At 36.1% G+C, this 21,330-nt stretch overlaps 1 protein-coding gene across 1 annotated transcript in view; it reads right to left on the minus strand.

Annotated features, from left to right (window-relative positions):
• The window catches only part of DMD (dystrophin), a 2,251,544-nt gene that overhangs the window by 1,125,251 nt on the left and 1,104,963 nt on the right, over positions 1-21,330 (minus strand). The window contains exon 44 of the mRNA XM_049704774.1: positions 12,972-13,119. Within this exon, the coding sequence (XP_049560731.1) occupies positions 12,972-13,119 (148 nt within the window). The remainder of the gene's footprint in view (positions 1-12,971; positions 13,120-21,330) is intronic.

Below are 21,330 nucleotides of genomic sequence, written 5' to 3' on the forward strand. Positions count from 1 at the left end.
TAATGTTATTGCCATCATTAACAAGCCTAACATCATCTCTAATAATAAAAATAACCCCTCGTAATACTCTGATTTTGATGTACTATGGGTCAAATTATAACCCATAGCAATAAAGATGTTATGTCTCACCCTTACTGATAATGACAAAAGATGGGTTTAATTAGGATTATACTTATCACAAAATAGCATTTTTATGGATGAAAGAAGTTTCATTTTTATTACTTAATATCCTTAAGGCCTCTTAAGAGGGCCTGGCCCTACAGTGAGTGGTGGATATTATTCTCTTTATTCGTTTCCTCAATACTTATTAGGCAGAGCTGAGATTTAATTTTTTCTCAACATCTCAAACTTCTAGCTGATGCTCAGTAAGCCATATGATATTCAGATCCCAAGGCCTTCACTTATTTGCCTTGTGATTTGGGGTAAAATATTTACTGTTCTGAGTCTTGTAAAAAGTTATAAGAATAACTTTTCTACTTATCTTGCTGGGTTTTTTTTTTAGAATCACATCAAATAATATTTCTTATAATCTTTAAATATAAAGGCACTAAAAGCAACTTTAAACACTACTGCAATTAAATAAATATTGTGTTACATCTTTCTGGGCCCGTTTCTTTTTTTTTTTTAACATCTTTATTGGAGTATAATTGCTTTACAATGGTGTGTTAGTTTCTGCTTTATAACAAAGTGAATCAGCTATACATATACATATATCCCCATATCTCCTCCCTCTTGCGTCTCCCTCCCCCCCTCCCTATCCCACCCCTCTAGGTGGTCACAAAGCACCGAGCTGATCTCCCTGTGCTATGCGGTTGCTTCCCACTAGCTATTTTACATTTGGTAGTGTATATATGTCCATGCCTCTCTCTCACTTCATCCCAGCTTACCCTTCCCCCTCCCCGTCCTCAAGTCCATTCTCTACGTCTGTGTCTTTATTCCTGTCTAGCTCCTAGGTTCTTCAGAACCTTTTTTTCTTTTTTCTAGATTCCATATATATGTGTTAGCATATGGTATTTGTTTTTCCTCTTTGACTTACTTCACTCTGTATGACAGACTCTAGGTCTACCCACCTCACTATAAATAACTCAATTTTGTTTCCTTTTATGGTTGAGTAATATTCCATTGTATATATGTGCCACATCTTCTTTATCCATTCATCCGATGATGGGCACTTAGGTTGTTTCCATCTCCGGGCTATTGTAAATAGAGCTGCAATGAACATTGTGGTACATGACTCTTTTTGAATTATGGTTTTCTCAGGGTATATGCTGGGCCTGTTTTTGTAAAAGTGATTTTATATCATCTTCCCAAATTAAGCATTTCCTACACTGGCTTCTTAATTTTTTAAAAACTAAATTCTTCCCTTATACTCACCACATTACTACCTTGTGACACTCAATCAGAAATAACCCAACACACATACACACACACAGACACATGATTAAACAAAAAAAGATCTAGGAAATAATACTTTGCTATGTGTGATGAATCCTGATATTTTCTATTTTGTTTCACTAAACACAAACGTTTGTGGTGAGCCACAAATTGATTTCATGACTCACAGTTTGGAAACTACTAGCCCACTAGATTAAAGGAAAAATAGAAAAAATAAACCAAAACGTAACCAACAGGAAAGGAAATGAGTCCTAAGCATCACCTTTTGCCATTTCTTTCCATGTGTCTGTAATCCGTCCAAGAGCACCTCATCGTGCCCTAATCAAACCACAATTTTTCATAATACCAATGTTTCCCCCTTTTTCTGGATGTAGGCTTCCCTCACTTATTTCCCACATCACCTCTCCTGTGAAGCACTTCCAAATCTTCTAGCCAGTTAGTTACCCCTTTTCTTGCCTTTTCCCCAATGTCCTGGTTATGTACATACCTCTATTATACCTCATACATGTTATCTTAGTTGCTTAAATATCCATATACTGAATACACCATTCATGTTTCAATTGTTTAAATGTCCATCAACTTCAGTGAACCTTGATTCCTCTGTGAGTGGATTGGGATTCTGTTAATTTTTATGTTCTGACCACCTAGCATAGAGTCTGACACAGAGTAGCTCCAAAGTAAAAGTTTGCTGAATAAATGTATTGATTTTAAAGGTTAATTGAAATATAAGGAATTGCTACGGCTAAATGTTCAAATGCAGTGGTGGTATGCAGGTTCTGTAAAATATGGGTAATCTTATGGGCAGATCCATCCCTTGGGTGGGACAACTAACTGGTAGCCTCCTAAGCCCAGTGTACTGGAGTGGTTGGTGTCGTGTGCTCCTCTGATTTGAACATCATTACAATTCTATTTCAAAATTTCTGTTCTTAATGATATCCCAAGGAGACTATGAAAGATTTCAACAGTTTAGCCTCCTTAGATTACATTATCTTGGGTGGTTGAATTGCCCTGAACACTCTTTTAGGGATAGCCCTGATAATGAGATAAAATTTGCAAATTCCTATGAACTATGGATTGATAGAATTTGCTTATTACAGCATACAGATCTTAAACAACTGTTTATAAGCTGCTGTTAAACCATGCTGCATAGCTTATTATTTTTTAAAAATAATTGTGTTGTTTTAAAGTAAAGGTTGTTTCAGCAATACATTATTAATATTTAAAAATACATGTATTGCCCTTTTGTAAGCACATACAAGTATTATCTATTATTTAAATACAAATAGAAATTCAAAGGTAACATGTTCAAAAATATATTATTTAAAAATAGCAGTAAAATGGGATTTTCAAAATAAAATCATATTAACTAGGATTTACAATACAATATAAGCCTGTACTATTATTGTCACGCCAGGATTTGGAGAACTATGCTGGAACATTAAATTTATTCATTTTCACAGCCAGCAGATATTTTGATGTCTGAGTAGCAATAAGAACAAATTACCTAAAAACTTTTAATAGTGTATAATAAATTAAGACTGAATGGTAATGCAAAAGTGGGTATAACAGGACAAAATTATGAATCTCATATAATGATCCAACAACACTTAAAGTGTGCAAACATTTGTATTCTGGAATATACGACCATGGCTGATCCTAATTTTTTCTCTCTTGTCAAATAGAAATTGCACATTAATCTCAAAGTATTGCAAACTGTTCATTACATGCAAATGGTTATGTTGTACAGGCTCTCCAAGGGGACTCAAACTTGTTTACAAAAGGAATCAGGCTAGAAAAAGAGTTTCTCTGATTACACTAGGTTTCCGTTTAGAGTTCTTCATTTATGAGCAAAAGAAACTGCCTCTGCCAAAAAGGAAATCCATGATAAGGAAATGGAGAGGTTCACAGGACAGAAAGGAAAATCAAAGAATCAGGCTTGGAACAATCAGGACTCCAGAGGGTCCCCACAGCAAGGGTAGCTTGTTGGTCTTGACCAGCCATTCTCATTAGAATGAATGAAGCCCAACCATATCTCTTATCTCAAGTTTAAAAGTCTCAAGAAAGAATATGATTGGCCAAGCTTAGGACCTATTCTTAGGACCACTGAGATGGTGGGAGAAAGGCTCTGGCAGAACAACTGCCAATTCTTGGGCAGAATACTTGATTTATTGTCCCATGAAGACTTCTCAGGTAATCAAGAGGACCTGGCGGTACTATCAGTAAGGAGAACAGTTCCTATATACTCTTCAAAAGGTCTAAGTCCACCACACACTATTTAAGGGACTTTAAAACCTCTTTTTATTTTTAAGCATACCCCTTCTCCTAATGCATGGAGTTGAAAGTTGGCTCAAATAACAAGTCTATTTGGAGTTATTTTTTTGTTACCATGACTTTCAGTGTGTTTGACGAGCATGGCTGAAGTCTATTTCTCTGTTATCTCAAGTAACAAAGAATATTTAAAGAGAGGGTAAGAAGGACCCTTGAATTTTTATTGCAACTTTTTATGACTCTATCTTCTAAAGCAAGAGTTAACAAACTTTTTCTGTAAAGAGCTACATAGTTAATCCTTTGGCCTTTGTGGGCCAGGCAGTCTCCATGGCAACTACTTATCTCCCCCTTTGTAGCCAGAAAGCAGCCATAGACAGTAAATAAATGTAGTTGAGTCCCAGTAAAACTTATTTGCAAAAACAGGTGGTTGGCAGGATTTGGTCCCATAAAATTCCTCTTCTGAAGAATTTAATATTTATAGGGTCAATAATATTTAGTGTACTATGTATTATATCAAATTCATTTAATTGCTTAACATCTGAGGGATGTCATAGGTGAGATACTTACTCCTAATAATGACCAGTTCAATGTTCCACATGGAGCCCTAGATTCTATTGTGGCATATTATTTTGTTTCAGGTTGAAGTTATAAACTAAAATTATTTATTGACAAATAAAAATAATAATGTGCCAATAAAACCTCAAGGGGAAATATGCCACCACACAGTCTGATATGTACTCATATCAGACTTATCTACTATTTTTCAGTTACCTATGTCCCTGAATCTTTCCTCCTAAAAAAAAAAATACTGTCAATTATAGTTTCACAAAAGAGCAAGAATTAAAAAAAAATTCTTAACTATGATGTTTGCAAACAATCCTGCTCTCTGGCTTGTACCTATAATTTGGTTATCTAGCAGGAAGATTTACCATTCTTATGACTAAATACTTGCTATTCAGCTTGATGAATAGTTCATCCTGAACCAACTCATCTATGAACAGGCCTCTTGTACTGTAATTTGTCAACTTTATCCTCGTTCAAAATTTAAAATTCACGTCAGAACATTTTCTCACTCTCTCTGTATGACTTGTTCATAGCTAGCTCTTTCCTTATGCTGCCTTTCACAATATTGCTCTTTGCTGTTTCCCGAAATCTCGTTCTCCCAATTGAGTTTGGGAATCCCAGAGGTGTAATGGAGGAGTGGCAAGAAAGACTAAAGGGACACAAACAACTGCTGTAGAAAGAAGACCCATTTTCCTAGGCTGGCTCCAGGACTTTCTAGAGTGTTTACATATGGCCATGTGTTTCTACCTTGGCCTTCATATGCTGAACACATGCGGCTGTGAGCTTATTAAGGAAAAGGTGGCTCTTTGCCAAGTCTGTATCCCTAGTAGCAAGCAAAGTGCCTGCCTTGCACACACTAGGCTTACACTAAATATCTGTTGAATGAATTTTGATATTTATGATACACTCAAAGGGTCAGAGAATGAAGCCATCATATTGCTAAAAACTTTCAGCAAGTATGAGAGTTTCAAGTGTTCTGTACAAAGAAGAGGAGAGGGCAGCTCCTTGGAAGGAAGAATTTCTTGGATATGAGATCGGGTAAAAATGGAAGAAAGGACAAGCTTAGGGATAGTTTGCCTTAGGGAATAATATGATGAAAATATAATCCTTTCATTTATCCAATTATTCATCATAGTGAGTGTTATATATTTTATGTACAAAGAAATTGTTCTATGTACTGAAGACCTATTAGTGACCAAGAAAGACAAGGTCCCTGCAAGATTTACATTCTAGTGGGAAAGATAAAAAATAAACATGCAAACATATATTAAAATTTCAGCAATTGACAATGTTATGAAGAAAGCAAAGCAGGGTAATTTGGAGAGAAATTAATCCTCTCTCCCTGTGTGTGTGTGTGTGTGTGTGTGTAATCTTTTTAAAATAGGAGAATTTACAAAAAGCATATCTGAGAAGATAACATCAGAACATGGACATATGTAAGTAAAGAGAAGTGTACAAAAGTCCTGAGAGGGAGGGGATTAAGACATAGGGGATAAAGACTGAGGATAGGGTAGAACCCTCTAGCAAAGAGAAAATCAAGTTTAATGGTAGGAACTAGCACTAAAAGGAATAGTAAGAAGGTATGAGAGAAGAAACAGCAATGAGATCAGAGTGGCTGGAACATCCTCTTTGCAAAGTATTGTACTTCATAAAAATTACTTATATTAGCATTAATCTTATTTTTCATTAAATAATTTCTGCTTCACATTGCTTCCATGTTGATGTGAGCAGGGTTTTTTCCAATTTGGAATTTGCAATTAGCATGCTTCACTTTTTTTTTTTGGTAGATTCTTACTCTCCTAATAATTTCTTACTCTAAGAATGGGGATCCCTTAGGGATGTTTTCTCATGCATTTTAAGCAGTTCTTTACAGCTGTGGCTATTACAGTAAGTTATAGTTTTGGTTATTGCTTCTTTTCCATTATGTGGAGCAATTTTTCATCTTCTTAAACATATCATGCTAGACAATAGAATTTAAAAAACTAGTCATTGAGATTATCCAATTATTTTAATATACTTATCTTATGAAAGACACATTTGACAGGCAACAATTTAGAGCCCCTCTCTGAATTTCTGCACTCTGCCAAACTCCCAATAAATCTGTTATTACTACTTCTGAAAAGATGCATAGGAGCCAAGAAGTTACAGAGGAGTTTCTAAGCAGCAATAAAAAGCTAACGGTATTTATGTAAGAATGAAGTACCCAACTGTTTAACTGTATTCAGAGACTGACTTCTCATGCCATTACCAGCTAATAACATTCGAAAGCTTACTTTAAGATGTATTCCCATACTTACACATCACTGTAACCCTAAAGTAAGTGACTAGAGAAATATTCTCTTCGCAGTAAAATTTCATGTTGATTCTCTTATGTTAGTGTATATCCTCTAGCTACAGAAACCAGGGTAGCCTTGTGACCACCAAACAAAATCTTATGAAATTTTATTACTGCTGGGGAAATATAAAGGGCCAGCAGCAGTATGAATTATTCTTAACATTGGGGTCCCAATGAAGGGCAACAGATGGCAGACATTTTTACTCAAATGATTTTTCTATCAAAGTTTCTACTAGCATTTGAGTCCCAGCAGTGCGGCTGTTAAGAAGCCTTCAAACTCACCAGCCAGCTGGTAAAATCAGCACTGTAAAAATTGACTACACAGAAAACATACTTGTATGCAATTTGGTCTTTTACAACATATGCCTTTTTCTAGATAGCCTTTGATTTACTCCATATTAATTCAAAGTCAGTTATCTCCTATAGAATCCTTTGGGGGAGTAGATTACCAATTAGGTATTAAAGTACATCCAAATAAAAATACAAACATTCACTATAGCAGATAGTGTCAGTGATCTATGCACATCCATTCAGCACTCTTTGTTTCTGAGCAAGCCAATGGTTTTTCAATGATGGGACCTACTACTTGAGGCTTTCTAGGCTGCAAGCTCTGAAATCAGGGTGAGAATAATTAGAAAGTCTGGGTATTTCCAGTAAGAGGAAGACAGCTTTTTTATGGACTCACTTTGTCTCAAGCTTTTGGGTAGGAGTTACCCAGCTCCAATGTGTTCTTGGAATCTAAACTTGTAAGAATTGGGTCCTTTACAAAGTGCTCTAGAATTTTCTTCCATCACAAATAGCCAAGGTAAGGCAGAGCTGAAGAGCAGCTAAAATTGTCTTTGACACTCTTAGATGCTTCTTTCTTTGTCTTATCTCCCTCAACTGCAAGAAACTAATGCCTTTTTTCCTTGATTTATTTCCTCATCTGAGAGATCACAAAAATGTTCTCATGTTACAACTATACAGTTTATATGTAATTTTCCATTCTCCATGCAAATTTACAATTTGAGAAAAGAAAAAGCGTATTTTGCTTAACTAGAACATGAATTTAAACTATTTTTTTGAGATTTGATGATGAACATAAACATTATGATATGACATACTTAATCCATGCTGTCTTAAGTACCCACAATCACAATGAATTAAAATTTATCATTATGTTACAAAGTAAACAGTTTTTAATAGAATTTATTTACAGCAATACACAAAAATATATTGTACTTCTACCATACAATGGAGTAAAACACAGTAACATTGAAAGATATGCCAGAAGACTAACTTTAAGAAGATGATATTTTGCCTAAAAACAGCAGTTAACTAATGTCACAATAACACATTGCTGTTTCACTCCCTATGTGTGCTTACCATTCACTGATTTAAAGCCTAAAAAGTTTCAGCTAAATAATCCTACTTCTGTTTACTTCTTTAGGTTAATTTCAAAAGAAATTTCTTAAGATTTCAAGGTCTCATGCTTGCCCAAGGCAACACTCTTTAGAAGGTGCTCTTAATTTTTAATACGGTTCACTAAGCAGCACTGTCCCATAAAATAAACAGGTTCCATTTCCATTAATAGCAAGGTTATTCTACTCTTAAAAATTCAATCTAATTTTGATTTTTATTGTTTCTACTGTCAACTTCAAGAATTTTCAACTCCATTAAAATAACAGCCTGTGCTTTAAAAATTCTTTCTTTCTACTCTAGAAGAACATGTAGAGCTAAATGTTAGGACATGTTATGATTTCCACTTTTCTGTTTTCACTCAAGGTACTTGCTGGCACACCAATTCACTCTGTCACTAGATGAGTTAACATTATTTTCGTAACTTTCCTTCATGGTGCTCAGCTTTCCCTTTGAAAACTCCCATTAACATTTATTCTTGTTAGTTCTAAAAAGAGGCAGATGTGTCAGCTTTCTGAGGAAGATTTGTTTGGTTGAACTGGAATGTTCCTCACTTTCCAATCCAAGAGCTATACTTTGAGAAAACATCATAAGTCATAAAAGTAAGCATTATTGAAAATGCCTGGTTATTCAATCTGTATTTCAGATGTTTGGGGACAGCAATTCAGTAAATGCACTTTTGTTCTTATAGATACAGGCTAATCACTTAGGAAGTGTGATTAGTTATAAGATCTCACGTTTAATGAGTATTTTGTGGGGAATGCAATTCTAAGTACTTTATGCACATCTCATTTTTACTAGTTAAGAGAAGAGAAAACAGAGACATAGAGATTTAAGACACTTCACAAGATTCTGCAGCTATTAAAGGAGCTAAAGGAGCAGGGATTTGAACCCACACTTTCTGAATGTGGCTTCCAACATTTTAGCCAATTTTCTAAACTTCTACTAGAGACTAATGTGGCATGTCAATATTTTTGTGGGTGATAAAATTTTCCATATGTACTCAATTACTGCTTGTTGAATGAATATTTAAGAGACACATAATTGAATTAGCTTATTAACAGACCAATTTTAGTGGCATGTAACATGATTAATATTTTCTCATGTAAAAAATATGATATTTTTAAAAGAGTCCCCATGGTGGCATGACATATTTTTGGAATATGTTGAAAAATATTAATTAATATATTTAATTTTATCATTCATTTGTGATAGCTGAGTTGCATTCATTCAATAGCTGAGTTGCATGGAACCAGACAATCTTTTTGGCATTGGCAGCAACTTTATTTTGAATAGTAATACCAAGTGTCAGTAGGACAATGATTTGTCTTTTTTAAAGTTAAAAAGATAAATAAAATGCAGTTTGATAGAAGTCTATATAGCTAAACTTACAACATGTACCTGTTTATTATTTTATTTCATATCTAGACATGATATCTTTGCTGAAAATTATTCTTATGAGGCTTTAAACTCCAGTGTACCCCTGTAAATATTTGTTTAGTACATGGGCTGCTTGGTTGATTTTCCTTAAAGTAACCATTACTGGTTCATGGCAACAAATCTGTCTGCTGCTAACAGGTAGCATCTACATTCTGTTTCCTAAAATAATTTCTCATCAAAAATTTAAACTCTCTTATTCATTATTAGTCAGTCAACAATGATAATGACCAAGACAGCTGAAATTACCACAGTTTCCATTTCTCTTATCAATGGAGGTGACTTAGAGTGCCTTTCTGGACCCTTTTCTGAGACTTACCAGAACGGAAAGATAACTCCAGATGTCTTATGTTTATGTGTGTCTGTGCAGGTAGGCACACGTGTATGTGCATGATTTTGGACCTTCCTAATCACCAGGGGGAAAAAAACGTAACTGTTTAGAATATTTGTGATATCATTCACAGTTCCATAGCTAGAAAAACTTTTCCCTGGACATCCAGAATTCCCTTTTTTATTTCATTGACTAAAACACAGACCAAATAAAATAGTCTTTTAAGAAATTCTCCAATTAACGGGAAAAAAGTTTTGATAAAATGTTCATTAATTACAACTAAACCCCAGTGTCAAGAAGTGGAGACCTTTAGTCATTCTCAAGGCAATTAAAATTATCATATAGTTTTAAGATTGTATAGAAGTAAACACACTAAAATATCAAATGACATAAAAAATGTTTGTTTTGGACTTCTGCTTCTGTCCAAGTTGGAGTAACAGGGACCAAATTTAACTTCTTGGTTAAAAATTTTTAAAAATGAACAAAACGTATGGAACAATGTTTTTTAAGACATTATACACTGGGTAATTTTAAAAAAGTGATCTCTAAGAAATTAGAAACAAATGAGGTGAGCCCTACCAATGCCCCAGCTTACTATTTGGGCAGAGTTCCAAGCTATGACAAAGGATGAAGATACTCTCAGAAAGCCACGGAGTCTCCTTGAGTTGAGGAGATGGAGCTGGGAATCCAAGGAGACCAAAGTGGCTAGAGTCACAGGGCAGAGCATCAGAGAGGAGACAGATACACAGAGAATAAACATTGGAGATGTGTAGAGAACACCCTTCCAGTCTTCAGCTCAGTCCCAATCAGTTCCTATATGAGAAGAAACTATCACTGTCTAGGGAGAGAACTACACAAAATGATTAAAGGGAACAATCACCAGAGTTCACATATGGCTGGGAAGAGTATCTGTTCCTGCCAGCCACAGTGGAAAACATCATTCACAGAGCATCAGAGTGAATACTGAGATGGGTTTTGCTTCAGTAGTGGGGAAAAATTAGCCCTAGACTTAGGTTGTTCTGCTCAAAACTCAAAAAGTATAAGAGGAAGACACTCAAAAGATCAAACTCTTTCCAAGCAAACTAACTGTGTTCCAGCACAAAGGTCATTAATATTTATCTGCACAAATATATCAAGCACTCAACAAGTTAAAATTCACATCTGGCACCCAATCAAAAATTACCAGTCATCCAAAGAAGCAGGAGAATAACACCCATAACAAGGAGAAAAAAAATAATTGAAATTGACCCAAAATAGACACAGATGATAGAACTGGTAGACAAGTACATTGTAACTGTTATTATAACTGTATTCCATATTTTCAAGAAGGTAAAGATTGACATGTTGAGTAGAGACATGAAAGATGTTAAAACTCTCTAGTCACACTTTAGCAATGTACTGAATCACACAAAACAATGTCTGAGGTTAAAATTATACACTAGATGAGATTAACCACAGATTAGATATGGTAAAATATCAGATTAGTCCATTTGACAATAGAAATTATGTAAGATGAATTACAGTGAAAAAAAGACTGAAAATAAAAAGAACAAAACATCAGTGAGTGGCCTAATATATATTATCAGAGTCCCTGAAAAGGGGAACGGGGCAGAAAAATATTATTTTTAAATAACACCTTTAAAATTTCCGAATTTGATGAAAACTAAGGACACACAGATCCAAGAAGCTTAACAGACCTCAAGAAGAAGAAACACAAAGAAAACTATACCAAGGAACATCATAAACCAATTGCTCAATTCCCAAAAGCACTCCTAATAAACCTTCTGCATCCATTTCTGAGTGAGATGCCAACCTGAAATATATACCAATATCCATATCAAGACAACAACCCTCTGTGGAGTAGAAGGTATATACATATATATACCTACAATATACTTCTACATTGCTTTATTTTTTCATAATGAGTATATATTATTTTTACAACAAAAACAGATTAATATATGTAACTACCTTGTGATGGATATCTTTGAAAATGGCAAGAGGTTTATAAATCTCCCCAAGAACACCTTATATCTCTTATAATTCTGCCTTTAAGTCAGAAACCTAGTGATGCTGCATTAGCTCAAAATTCACTTCAGTGCTGTTACAAAATGTATTTTCTGTATGATGGCAGATTGGAAATCCACAAATTTCCTGTACCTGCAATGCCGATGCTGATGTGTATAAAAATTTGATATACACATAATTACACAAGATTTCAAAATTATTCATTTTCTATGTTTACACAGCTTACACACACATAGGTGTTTAAATGCTAACTTTCTTAATATCAATAGGCCTATTTGCTATGCAAAAAATATTTGAGAATGGAGAACTGTAAGGTTGAAAATGATATTGCTTTTGTGAATCCAGCATTTTGAAATGTCTGGACTATTTAATACATTACCCTTTTCTTTGCTTTCATCTGTCTTAATCAGTGTTTTCTGGCATTCAAAAACTGGCCATAGTTCAAATCTACTTGACTGAAAATTGCTACCTGAACAACTTTAACTAAAAAATGTTGCAAAAATACTTAAGATTTGGTGTAATAAACACAATATTTCTTATACCTAAGCCATATACTTTATAACATAAATTATAACCTCTACAATCCACTTTATCTGCATAATCAAAAGATACAGCAAGTTGAAATTAAACTGTACGCTGGTTATAATCCATATGTTGCATTTCCATTAACAAAAACCATAAAACAGTCAATAAGTACTGCCAATAAACTCTGCATTGTTTTGGCCTCTGGACTATCTCAGAAGGCATTTTGTCAATAGAATATATAGAAATATTGCTACATCACCACAAATTGTCTTTAGGGAAACAGAACTGTAATTTCATCATGATGGATATTTCTAGCAACTACATGATTGCTAAGTATACCACAAGTTCTCCTCCTGGACAAAATCCAACATAAGGCAAAAACACACACTGCCCCAAAGCCACAGGACACCCTGCTGTAAGATGCTTCCCTGTATCAAAGATTCAATTACACTTTGCAGTTCATCAGGTAAACCAGTTACGTCTAGACTCCTATCCTGACACAAAACGTCCACTGCATAGTCTTCCAAAATGATCATCACGACAAGTTCTAGTAGGTGCAGTGCTGACAACAAAAGTCAAAAATTATAAATTTCCATCATCCTTCACAACCTGAACTTAAAGAAGTTAAGTAGTCGTGACGTTGTGGTGAAGATAAAAACAATTTGAAAAAAAGAGATCTCAAAAACTTACCTTAAGATACCATTTGTATTTGGCATGTTTCCAACTCTCAGGAACTTGTGTCTTTTTGAGAAAGTGTTCAGCTTCTGTTAGCCATTGATTAAATATCTTCATATCATAATGAAATCGCCGCCATTTTTCAACAGATCTGTCAAATTGCCTAGAATTTTAAAATATGGATCAAGAAAAATAAATGGATTATATGGACCTAGCATATATTTTATTACATTAACAAGGATATTATTTTGATAGCTTCTCACATTTGTATATTTCAAATTCAATTAACATAAACAATTAGTATAGAATACAGGATGAATTAAAATAAAAGGTTGTAATTTTCCCTTTAAAATTGATGAATACGTTTTGTGATTGAAACAAAGATGGAAACAACTATCATGGAGTATTAGTGTTTTCTTCCCTATGAGAATATTTAATTTTTAATAAAATTTCAGGAATTAAAAAAATACATTAACATCTAATAAATTAAGTATTTTGAAGCTAGATACTAAAAGTCAAAATATTTTTTGGATCAAAATAAAATTATCTCATTAAACTCTATCAATTTCACTCATATCTTGACCTAAAAGCATCTATTCATTAAGATCCTCAAGCATTCAGGATGATAGATGTAACTTATACATAGGCTTACATGTAAAAAATCTACAAACTAACTGATATAGTAGTATAAAACAGATGATGAGTGTTGTCTTCCTTTATCCTTCCAGTTTCATTGTATCCACTAACATTTTAAATTGAAATGCTGAAGGAATTTAGTGCAAGGTAATATGTTAACATCTCATATGAAAAGAATATTAAGAAGGAAGCATTTGGTCACGTTCTGGTTGCAGAAGAGACTGAGGCAGACACTATATGAGTCAAGGCTTTATGTTTACCCTAAGACAGTTGCACATAACAATCACTTGTGGCATTTAAAAAAAAACAGCAGTAAAACGCTGATTTTGGGTCCCCAATCTAGACCAATTAAATCAGTATCTTTGGAGGTGGGATCCTTACACTGGTATTTTTAAAAGCACCCAGATGATTCTAATGTACGGTAAAGGTGAAAAATACTGTATACTGTTAAGTTTTAAAGTTTTATGGGGTTCATGATCTACTGGGTCTCCCAATGCCCATCCAAACAGGCATTTGCCAGCATGAAAAAAAAGCCATCCTGAAGATTCCTGGCTGTAGAGCTGCCTCACAATACAGTAGTCTGTCAAACTTCTCTGAGTTCTACTCTTAAGATGCAATGCATTATAGATTTGAATATCTTGAGGATCTTCTCAGATCTCTACCTCCATTTAGGAACTTTAAATAATTTTAGAACCCAAATAATCCCACAATTCCCTACTGTTTTACTGGGAAAGGAATGGAATTCACATTTATTAAACATTTACTATGAACCAGGCCCTGGGCTCTGTGCTTTCACGTATCCCATTCCACTGACTCCTACAAAACACCCTGCAACGTAACAATTATTACTTCCATTTCCCACTGGAGAAAACTGAGATGCTGAGTAAGTTACCAAAAGATAAACAGATATTAAATGGAAGAGAGGGAATTCTAACTCAGATCTCTCTGGTTTCAGTGGTGTCTTTTACCACCTTACATTAAATTTGCTGGGATTTCCTGTTTTCAAGATGAATTTTCACCAAGTTAAACAATTCAACATGATCGTTGTAGGCCTCTTTTTCCTATTTTTCTTCTTTATTTTCTTCCAATATTTAATTATATATCTACATGTACATTGCATTCTATCAGATATTGCATTTAATGATTAACTGTATTTTCACCTTAAAATATCTAAAACAGACAGTATTTTGGTAGCATAAAAAAGGCAGCCAATGATAGCCAAAAGAGGCAGTCTCTATATCTAGCTTATAACAAAGAATTCTACCTTTAATAAATAATGGCATTCTAGAGTTGATCAAATATGATATATCCATGAGCCACAAAATTATTTTGGAAAAGTTTGCATATTTAATAATAATTTTGTTTTCATATGTTTTCAGTGCTAATACACAAAACATGACTTAAGAATACATCATAAGAATTTATTCCCTTTAAAAAAAAATTGTACATTTTATATGTCTTACAGGCACTTGAATCACTGGAGTCAAAGAGTTGTTAAATGAGAATCTAAAACACAATGAATCATAGTTGGCATTGTTCCATCTTAGTGAGACTGTAGTTGATTTTCGTTTTCATTATATGTATTTTTATGTTGTCAAGTTTTTCTGCAATGTGCATTTCATACTTTGAATATTCAGAAAAATAGTTATTAAACTTTATTTATTTTAAATTGAACTATAGTTGATTTACAATATTATATTAGTTTCAGGTGTACAACCCAGTGATTCAATATTTTTGTAGACTATACTCCATTCAAAGTTACGGCTGTATTTTAAATAATGGCCATATTCCCTGTACTGTACAATATATCCTTGTTGCTTATTTATTTTATACATAGTAGTGTCACTTAATCCCATACTCTTATTTTGCCCCTCCCTTTTCCTTTCCCCACTGGTAACCACTAGTTTATTCTCTGAATCTGTGATTCTCTTTCTGTTTCATTATATACATTCTTTTATTTTTTTTAGATTCCACATATAAGAGATAACAGAGTGATAACATAGATAACATCTTTCTCTGTCTGACTTATTTCACTAAGCATAATACTTTTTAAAAGGCAGTCTCACACACAAACAACTAACATCTCCAACTATCCTCCTGACACCATAGTTTGGGAAACAGGCAGAGGCTAACCAGACCACAGAGGAGTTGTCATTTGGTCATAATTTACCATCCCACCTTTGTAGCAGTCTTCAGTCCCCTTCTTACTTTTCTTTTTTCCCAACCCAATCACCAGATTTACCCTCTTGCCAACCCTTTTAGCTACTGGGAGGTGACTGTTTCTCCAACATCTGTGCTATAAATACTCTTCATTCCAGTCTGCTGCAGATGTGTCCCTCCACCACTCACTGCGCTGGCAATTACCATCTTCCACCAGATTCCACAAAGCTTCCTCCCATCCAATCCCTCTTCTTCTTCACAGTTTATCTATCCTCTAAATTCTCCAGGAGAAGAAAACCATCAGAGCCCATACAACTGATCATGGTACCCCTTAGTTCTTCAAGACCAAGTTGGAGATAGGAAGAGAAGGGAAACAGTCTGAGAGCTCAGGCTTCTCTACTTACATCTGTGTTCCAGGCCCACAAAAATGAGACAGGATGGAGTTACCAGCCAGAAAGGACTCTCTGCAGTCCCCCCATGCCCTGCTACTGTCTCAGGATTTCGTGACTTTGTACATTAGTCCAATATTCCTGAAATGTCCTCCTTCCCTTTGCTCCCTTTTCCCCAGCTCCTGCAATCTGAACCTTTTCATACTTAAAGACTTGATCTGAACTACTTATACTGTCACTTTATAAACATCTAAATATAGAATATTCACTAGAGTCTGCAACTGCTAAAACTTCGAAAACTGTAAAGCTGATTTAATTTTATTATTAAAATTAGTGTTAAAATAAGTAACTCTATTCAAACAAAATATTAAATAAAAGCATGAACTTTACATGTGATGACATTTAATGTGAGTAATAATATTTTAAATTCCATTTTAAGCATCACATAAAAATCTTAAATATACTTTCCAGCATTTTAATATACATTGTTAACAGCCAAATCTAAATCTATTCTTGAATTTACTATGTAAAGTTTCATTTTTTATCATGACTACTTATAAACTTAAACTCTTTCCCACCAAGTAACATTCCAAATGAATAGATATAAATTTTGCTAGTTTTGCAATGTTACATTTATAAATTTAGTCTCTAATCACTCACTATGCTCCCTAAATTCCTCTCATTCCATTAACTGGATGGTCCATGACTGAGGAAAAAGGCAGCAACAACCAGAAACACATAGAGATGTTAAAAATAGCATTCAGGGAAAGAAATATTAGTTTTACCCTCTGTATTATTACAAGGGGAAAAAAAAAGTTGCTGCTTTTTTTCCTGGCAGTAAGAGGAAATATAGACCCAAATAAATAAAAAAACAAAAAAATGTCAGTATAAACATATGGATAATAAATCAAGTGATTTTAAAATTTTGCAAATATTAAAATCCTCATTCACTATGCAAGCAGTATTTAAAATTACACTGCTGCTTCATTTATGTGCAGCATAACTTATTTCCTGCTGTTCTAAATCAAGTTAGTCAGATTATTCTCGAGCATAAATTACATTTAGGGAATAATTTAGGTACTTTGGGACATACTTTAACACTTTCAGGCCATTAAGGAGATGCTCAATTCCATGAAATATATTTAAATAAATAACACCCTAGTAGCCTTCTGACATATCCATTGTGGCTTTATACTTAAGGTCTGCAAACTCAGCACTGGGCTGCTGAGTATTTCCTTCTACCTATTTCATCTTTGATTAGGTGAGTGGGAGGGCTCTTGGCGAAAGTCTCATGGTCCAAACTATAGCAGCTGATAAATAAAACTTAAATTAGTCATTTGCCTCAAATCATAGTACCTAACTCACCTACCCACACCCGCACTCCCCGATCCCTGTTTCCCCAGTAATCAAATTATTTAATAAAACCTAAGTATACTAGCAGTACTGAAATGTTTCCTACAGAACGTGGCTCACTCTGGGGAACTCTTCCATGGCTTCAACTTTCCTCACCCCTCTCATACCCCTTTTAAATCTTACTCCTAACATTTCTAGACAAAAGTCAGTTCTCTCATGCCTAATTTATATACTGAGCCTAGATCCATGCATGTATAATTAGACTCCATTCCAGTTGGCTGTCTCACTGCAACCACTCACTGGACACAGGCTTACACCCGAACCCATGACCTTGCCTCCTCACACAGGTAGAGCACAGTGGTCAGACTGCCTAGGGTGGAATCATGGCTCCACCATCTACTTTGTGGCCTTGGGCAAGTAAGTGACCTCTCTGGAAAGTTATTATAAAAGTAGTACCTCCCTCCTAAGGCTAATTTTGAGGGTTACATATATGAATGTATTTAAATTTCTTAAAACAGTAATTGGTAGGGTTCAACAAATATGAGTAGTAGTTTTTGTTATTATTATTCTGTCTATATTTGCTTAGGTTTTCAAATGCAACTCAAACCACCAGTATAGAATCCAAGCCATGTCATTGTCTCTCTGGTGGGGAATCAGATGTATAAGAAACAAGTTCATTTTCAGGATTGAAATTAATTAAATACATGATGGAATTAGCTTGTTTACAGAAGCTGAATCACTACTCCAGCATAGAATCCATGGTTGACCATGCCTGGCTCTAACCACCCTATATATATATTTGTTTTTTAAACACCTCTTATTGTGAAATATAACTGATAAACAGAAGAATCTATACAATACCATGTTACCATAACCCAAGACAAAAAATTTTTTAAAAATCTCCAGCAGTCAGAAATCCCTCTTGAACCCCCTCCCAATCATTATCCCCTCTTTCTCCCACAATATAACCTCCATCCTTTCGTGGTAATCATTTCCTTAGAAGTTTGTAATTTAAATACGCATTTCTAATAGTAGAGTTTGGCTGTTGTATGTTTTTGAACTTCTTATATATGGAACCATATAATATGTATTTTTTGGTAAGATGGTTCATTTGCTCAATACTATACATTTAAGATTAATCCAGGGGAAGATGGCGGAAGAGTAAGACGCGGAGATCATCTTCCTCCCCACAGATACACCAGAAATACATCTACACGTGGAACAACTCCTACAGAACACCTACTGAACGCTGGCAGAAGACCTCAGACCTCCCAAAAGGCAAGAAACACCCCCACGTACCTGGGTAGGGCAAAAGAATAAACAGAGACAAAACGATAGGGACGGGACCCGCACCAGTGGGAGGGAGCTGTGAAGGAGGAAAGCTTTCCACACACTAGGAAGCCCCTTCGCAGGCGGAGACTGCGGGTGGCGCAGGGGGAAAGCTTTGGAGCCGCGGAGGAGAGCAGAGCAACAGGGGTGCGGAGGGCAAAGCTGAGAGATTCCCGCACAGAGGATCAGGGCCGACCGGCACTCACCAGCCCGAGAAGCTTGTCTGCTCACCCCCCGGGGTGGGCGGGGCTGGGAGTTGAGGCTCCGGCTTCCTTCAGAGCGCCAGGAGAGGGCTGGGGTTGGCAGCGTGAACACAGCCTGCAGGGGGTTAGTGCGCCACGGCTAGCCGGGAGGGAGTCCGGGTAAAAGTCTGGACCTTCCGAAGAGGCAAGAGACTTTTTCTTCCCTCTTGGTTTCCTGGTGCGTGAGGAAAGGGGATTAAGAGCGCTGCTTAAAGGAGCTCCAGAGAGGGGGGCGAGCCGCGGCTAAAAGCGCAGACCCCAGAGACGGGCATGAGACGCTAAGGCTGCTGCTGCTGCCACCAAGAAGCCGGTGTGTAAGCACAGGTTACAATCCACACCCCGCTTCCGGCGGCGCGCCTCAGGCTGGTGCAACGTCACGCCGGCCTCTGCCGCCGCAGGCTCGCCCCTCACGCCGTGCCCCTCCCTTCCCCCGGCCTGAGTGAGCCAGAGCCCCCGAATCATCTGCTCCTTTAACCCCGTCCTGTCTGAGCGAAGAACAGACGCCCTCCAGGGACCTACACACAGAGGCGGGGCCAAATCCAAAGCTGAGCCCCTGGGAGCTGTGAGAACAAAGAAGATAAAGGGAAATCTCTCCCAGCAGCCTCAGAAGCAGCGGATTAAAGCTCCACAATCAACTTGATGTACCCTGCATCTGTGGAATACATGAATAGACAACGAATCATCGCAAATTGAGGAGGTGGAATTTGACAGCAAGATTTATGATTTTTTTCCCCTTTTCCTCTTTTTGTGAGTGTGTATGTGTACGCTTCTGTGTGAGATTATGTCTATATAGCTTTGCTTCCACCATTTGTCCTAGGGTTCTATCCTTCATTTTTTAAAAAAAATTTTTCTTAATAATTATTTTTTATTTTAATAACTTTATTTTATTTTACTTTATCTTCTTTCTTTCCTTCCTTCCTTCCCTCCTTTAGACAACAAATCATCCCAAATTGAGGAGGTGGACTTTGAGAGCAAGAATTATGATTTTTTCCCCTTTTCCTCTTTTTGTGAGTGTGTATGTGTATGCTTCTGTGTGAGATTATGTCTATATAGCTTTGCTTCCACCATTTGTCCTACGGTTCTATCCGTCCGTTTTTTTTTCTTAATAATTATTTTTTTATTTTAATAACTTTATTATATTTAATCTTACTTTATTTTACTTTATCTTCTTTATTTCTTTTTTTCCTTCCTTCCCTCCCCCCTTCCTTCCTTCCTCACTCCCTCCCTCCCTCCTTTCTTTCTTTCTTTCTACTCCTACTAATTCTTTCTTTCTACTTTTTCTCCCTTTTCTTCTGAGCCCTGTGGATGAAAGGCTCTTGGTGCTGCAGTCAGGAGTCAGTGCTGTGCCTCTGAGGTGGGAGAGCCAACTTCAGGACACTGGTCCACAAGAGACCTCCCAGCTCCACATAATATCAAAGGGCGAAAATCTCCCAGAGATCTCCATCGCAACACCAGCACCCAGCTTCACTCAACGACCAGCAAGCTACAGTGCTGGACATCCTATGCCAAACAACTAGTAAGACAGGAACACAACCCACCCATCAGCAGAGAGGCTGCCTAAAATCATAATAAGGCCACAGACACCCCAAAACACACCACAAGACATGGACCTGCCCACCAGAAAGACAAAATCCAGCCTCATCCACCAAAACACAGGCACTTGTCCCCTCCACCAGGAAGCCTACACAACCCACTGAACCAGCCTTAGCCACTGGGGACAGACACCAAAAACAATGGGAACTACGAACCTGCAGCCTTCAAAAAGGAGACCCCAAACACAGTTAGATAAGCAAAATGAGAAGACAGAAAAACACACAGCAGATGAAGGAGCAAGATAAAAACCCACCAGACCTAACAAATGAAGAGGAAATGGGCAGTCTACCTGAAAAAGAATTCAGAATAATGATAGTAAAGATGATCCAAAATCTTGGAAATAGAATGGAGAATATACAAGAAACGTTTAACAAGGACCTGGAAGAAGTAAAGATGAAACAAACAACGATGAACAACACAATAAATGAAATTAAAAATACTCTAGATGGGATCAATAGCAGAATAACTGAGGCAGAAGAACGGATAAGTGACCTGGAAGATAAAATAGTGGAAATAACTACTGCAGAGCAGAATAAAGAAAAAAGAATGAAAAGAACTGAGGACAGTCTCAGAGACCTCTGGGACAACATTAAACGCACCAACATTCGAATTATAGGGGTTCCAGAAGAAGAAGAGAAAAAGAAAGGGACTGAGAAAATATTTGAAGAGATT

The sequence above is a fragment of the Orcinus orca genome, chromosome X, assembly GCF_937001465.1.
Source record: "Orcinus orca chromosome X, mOrcOrc1.1, whole genome shotgun sequence".
Lineage (NCBI taxonomy): Eukaryota > Metazoa > Chordata > Mammalia > Artiodactyla > Delphinidae > Orcinus > Orcinus orca.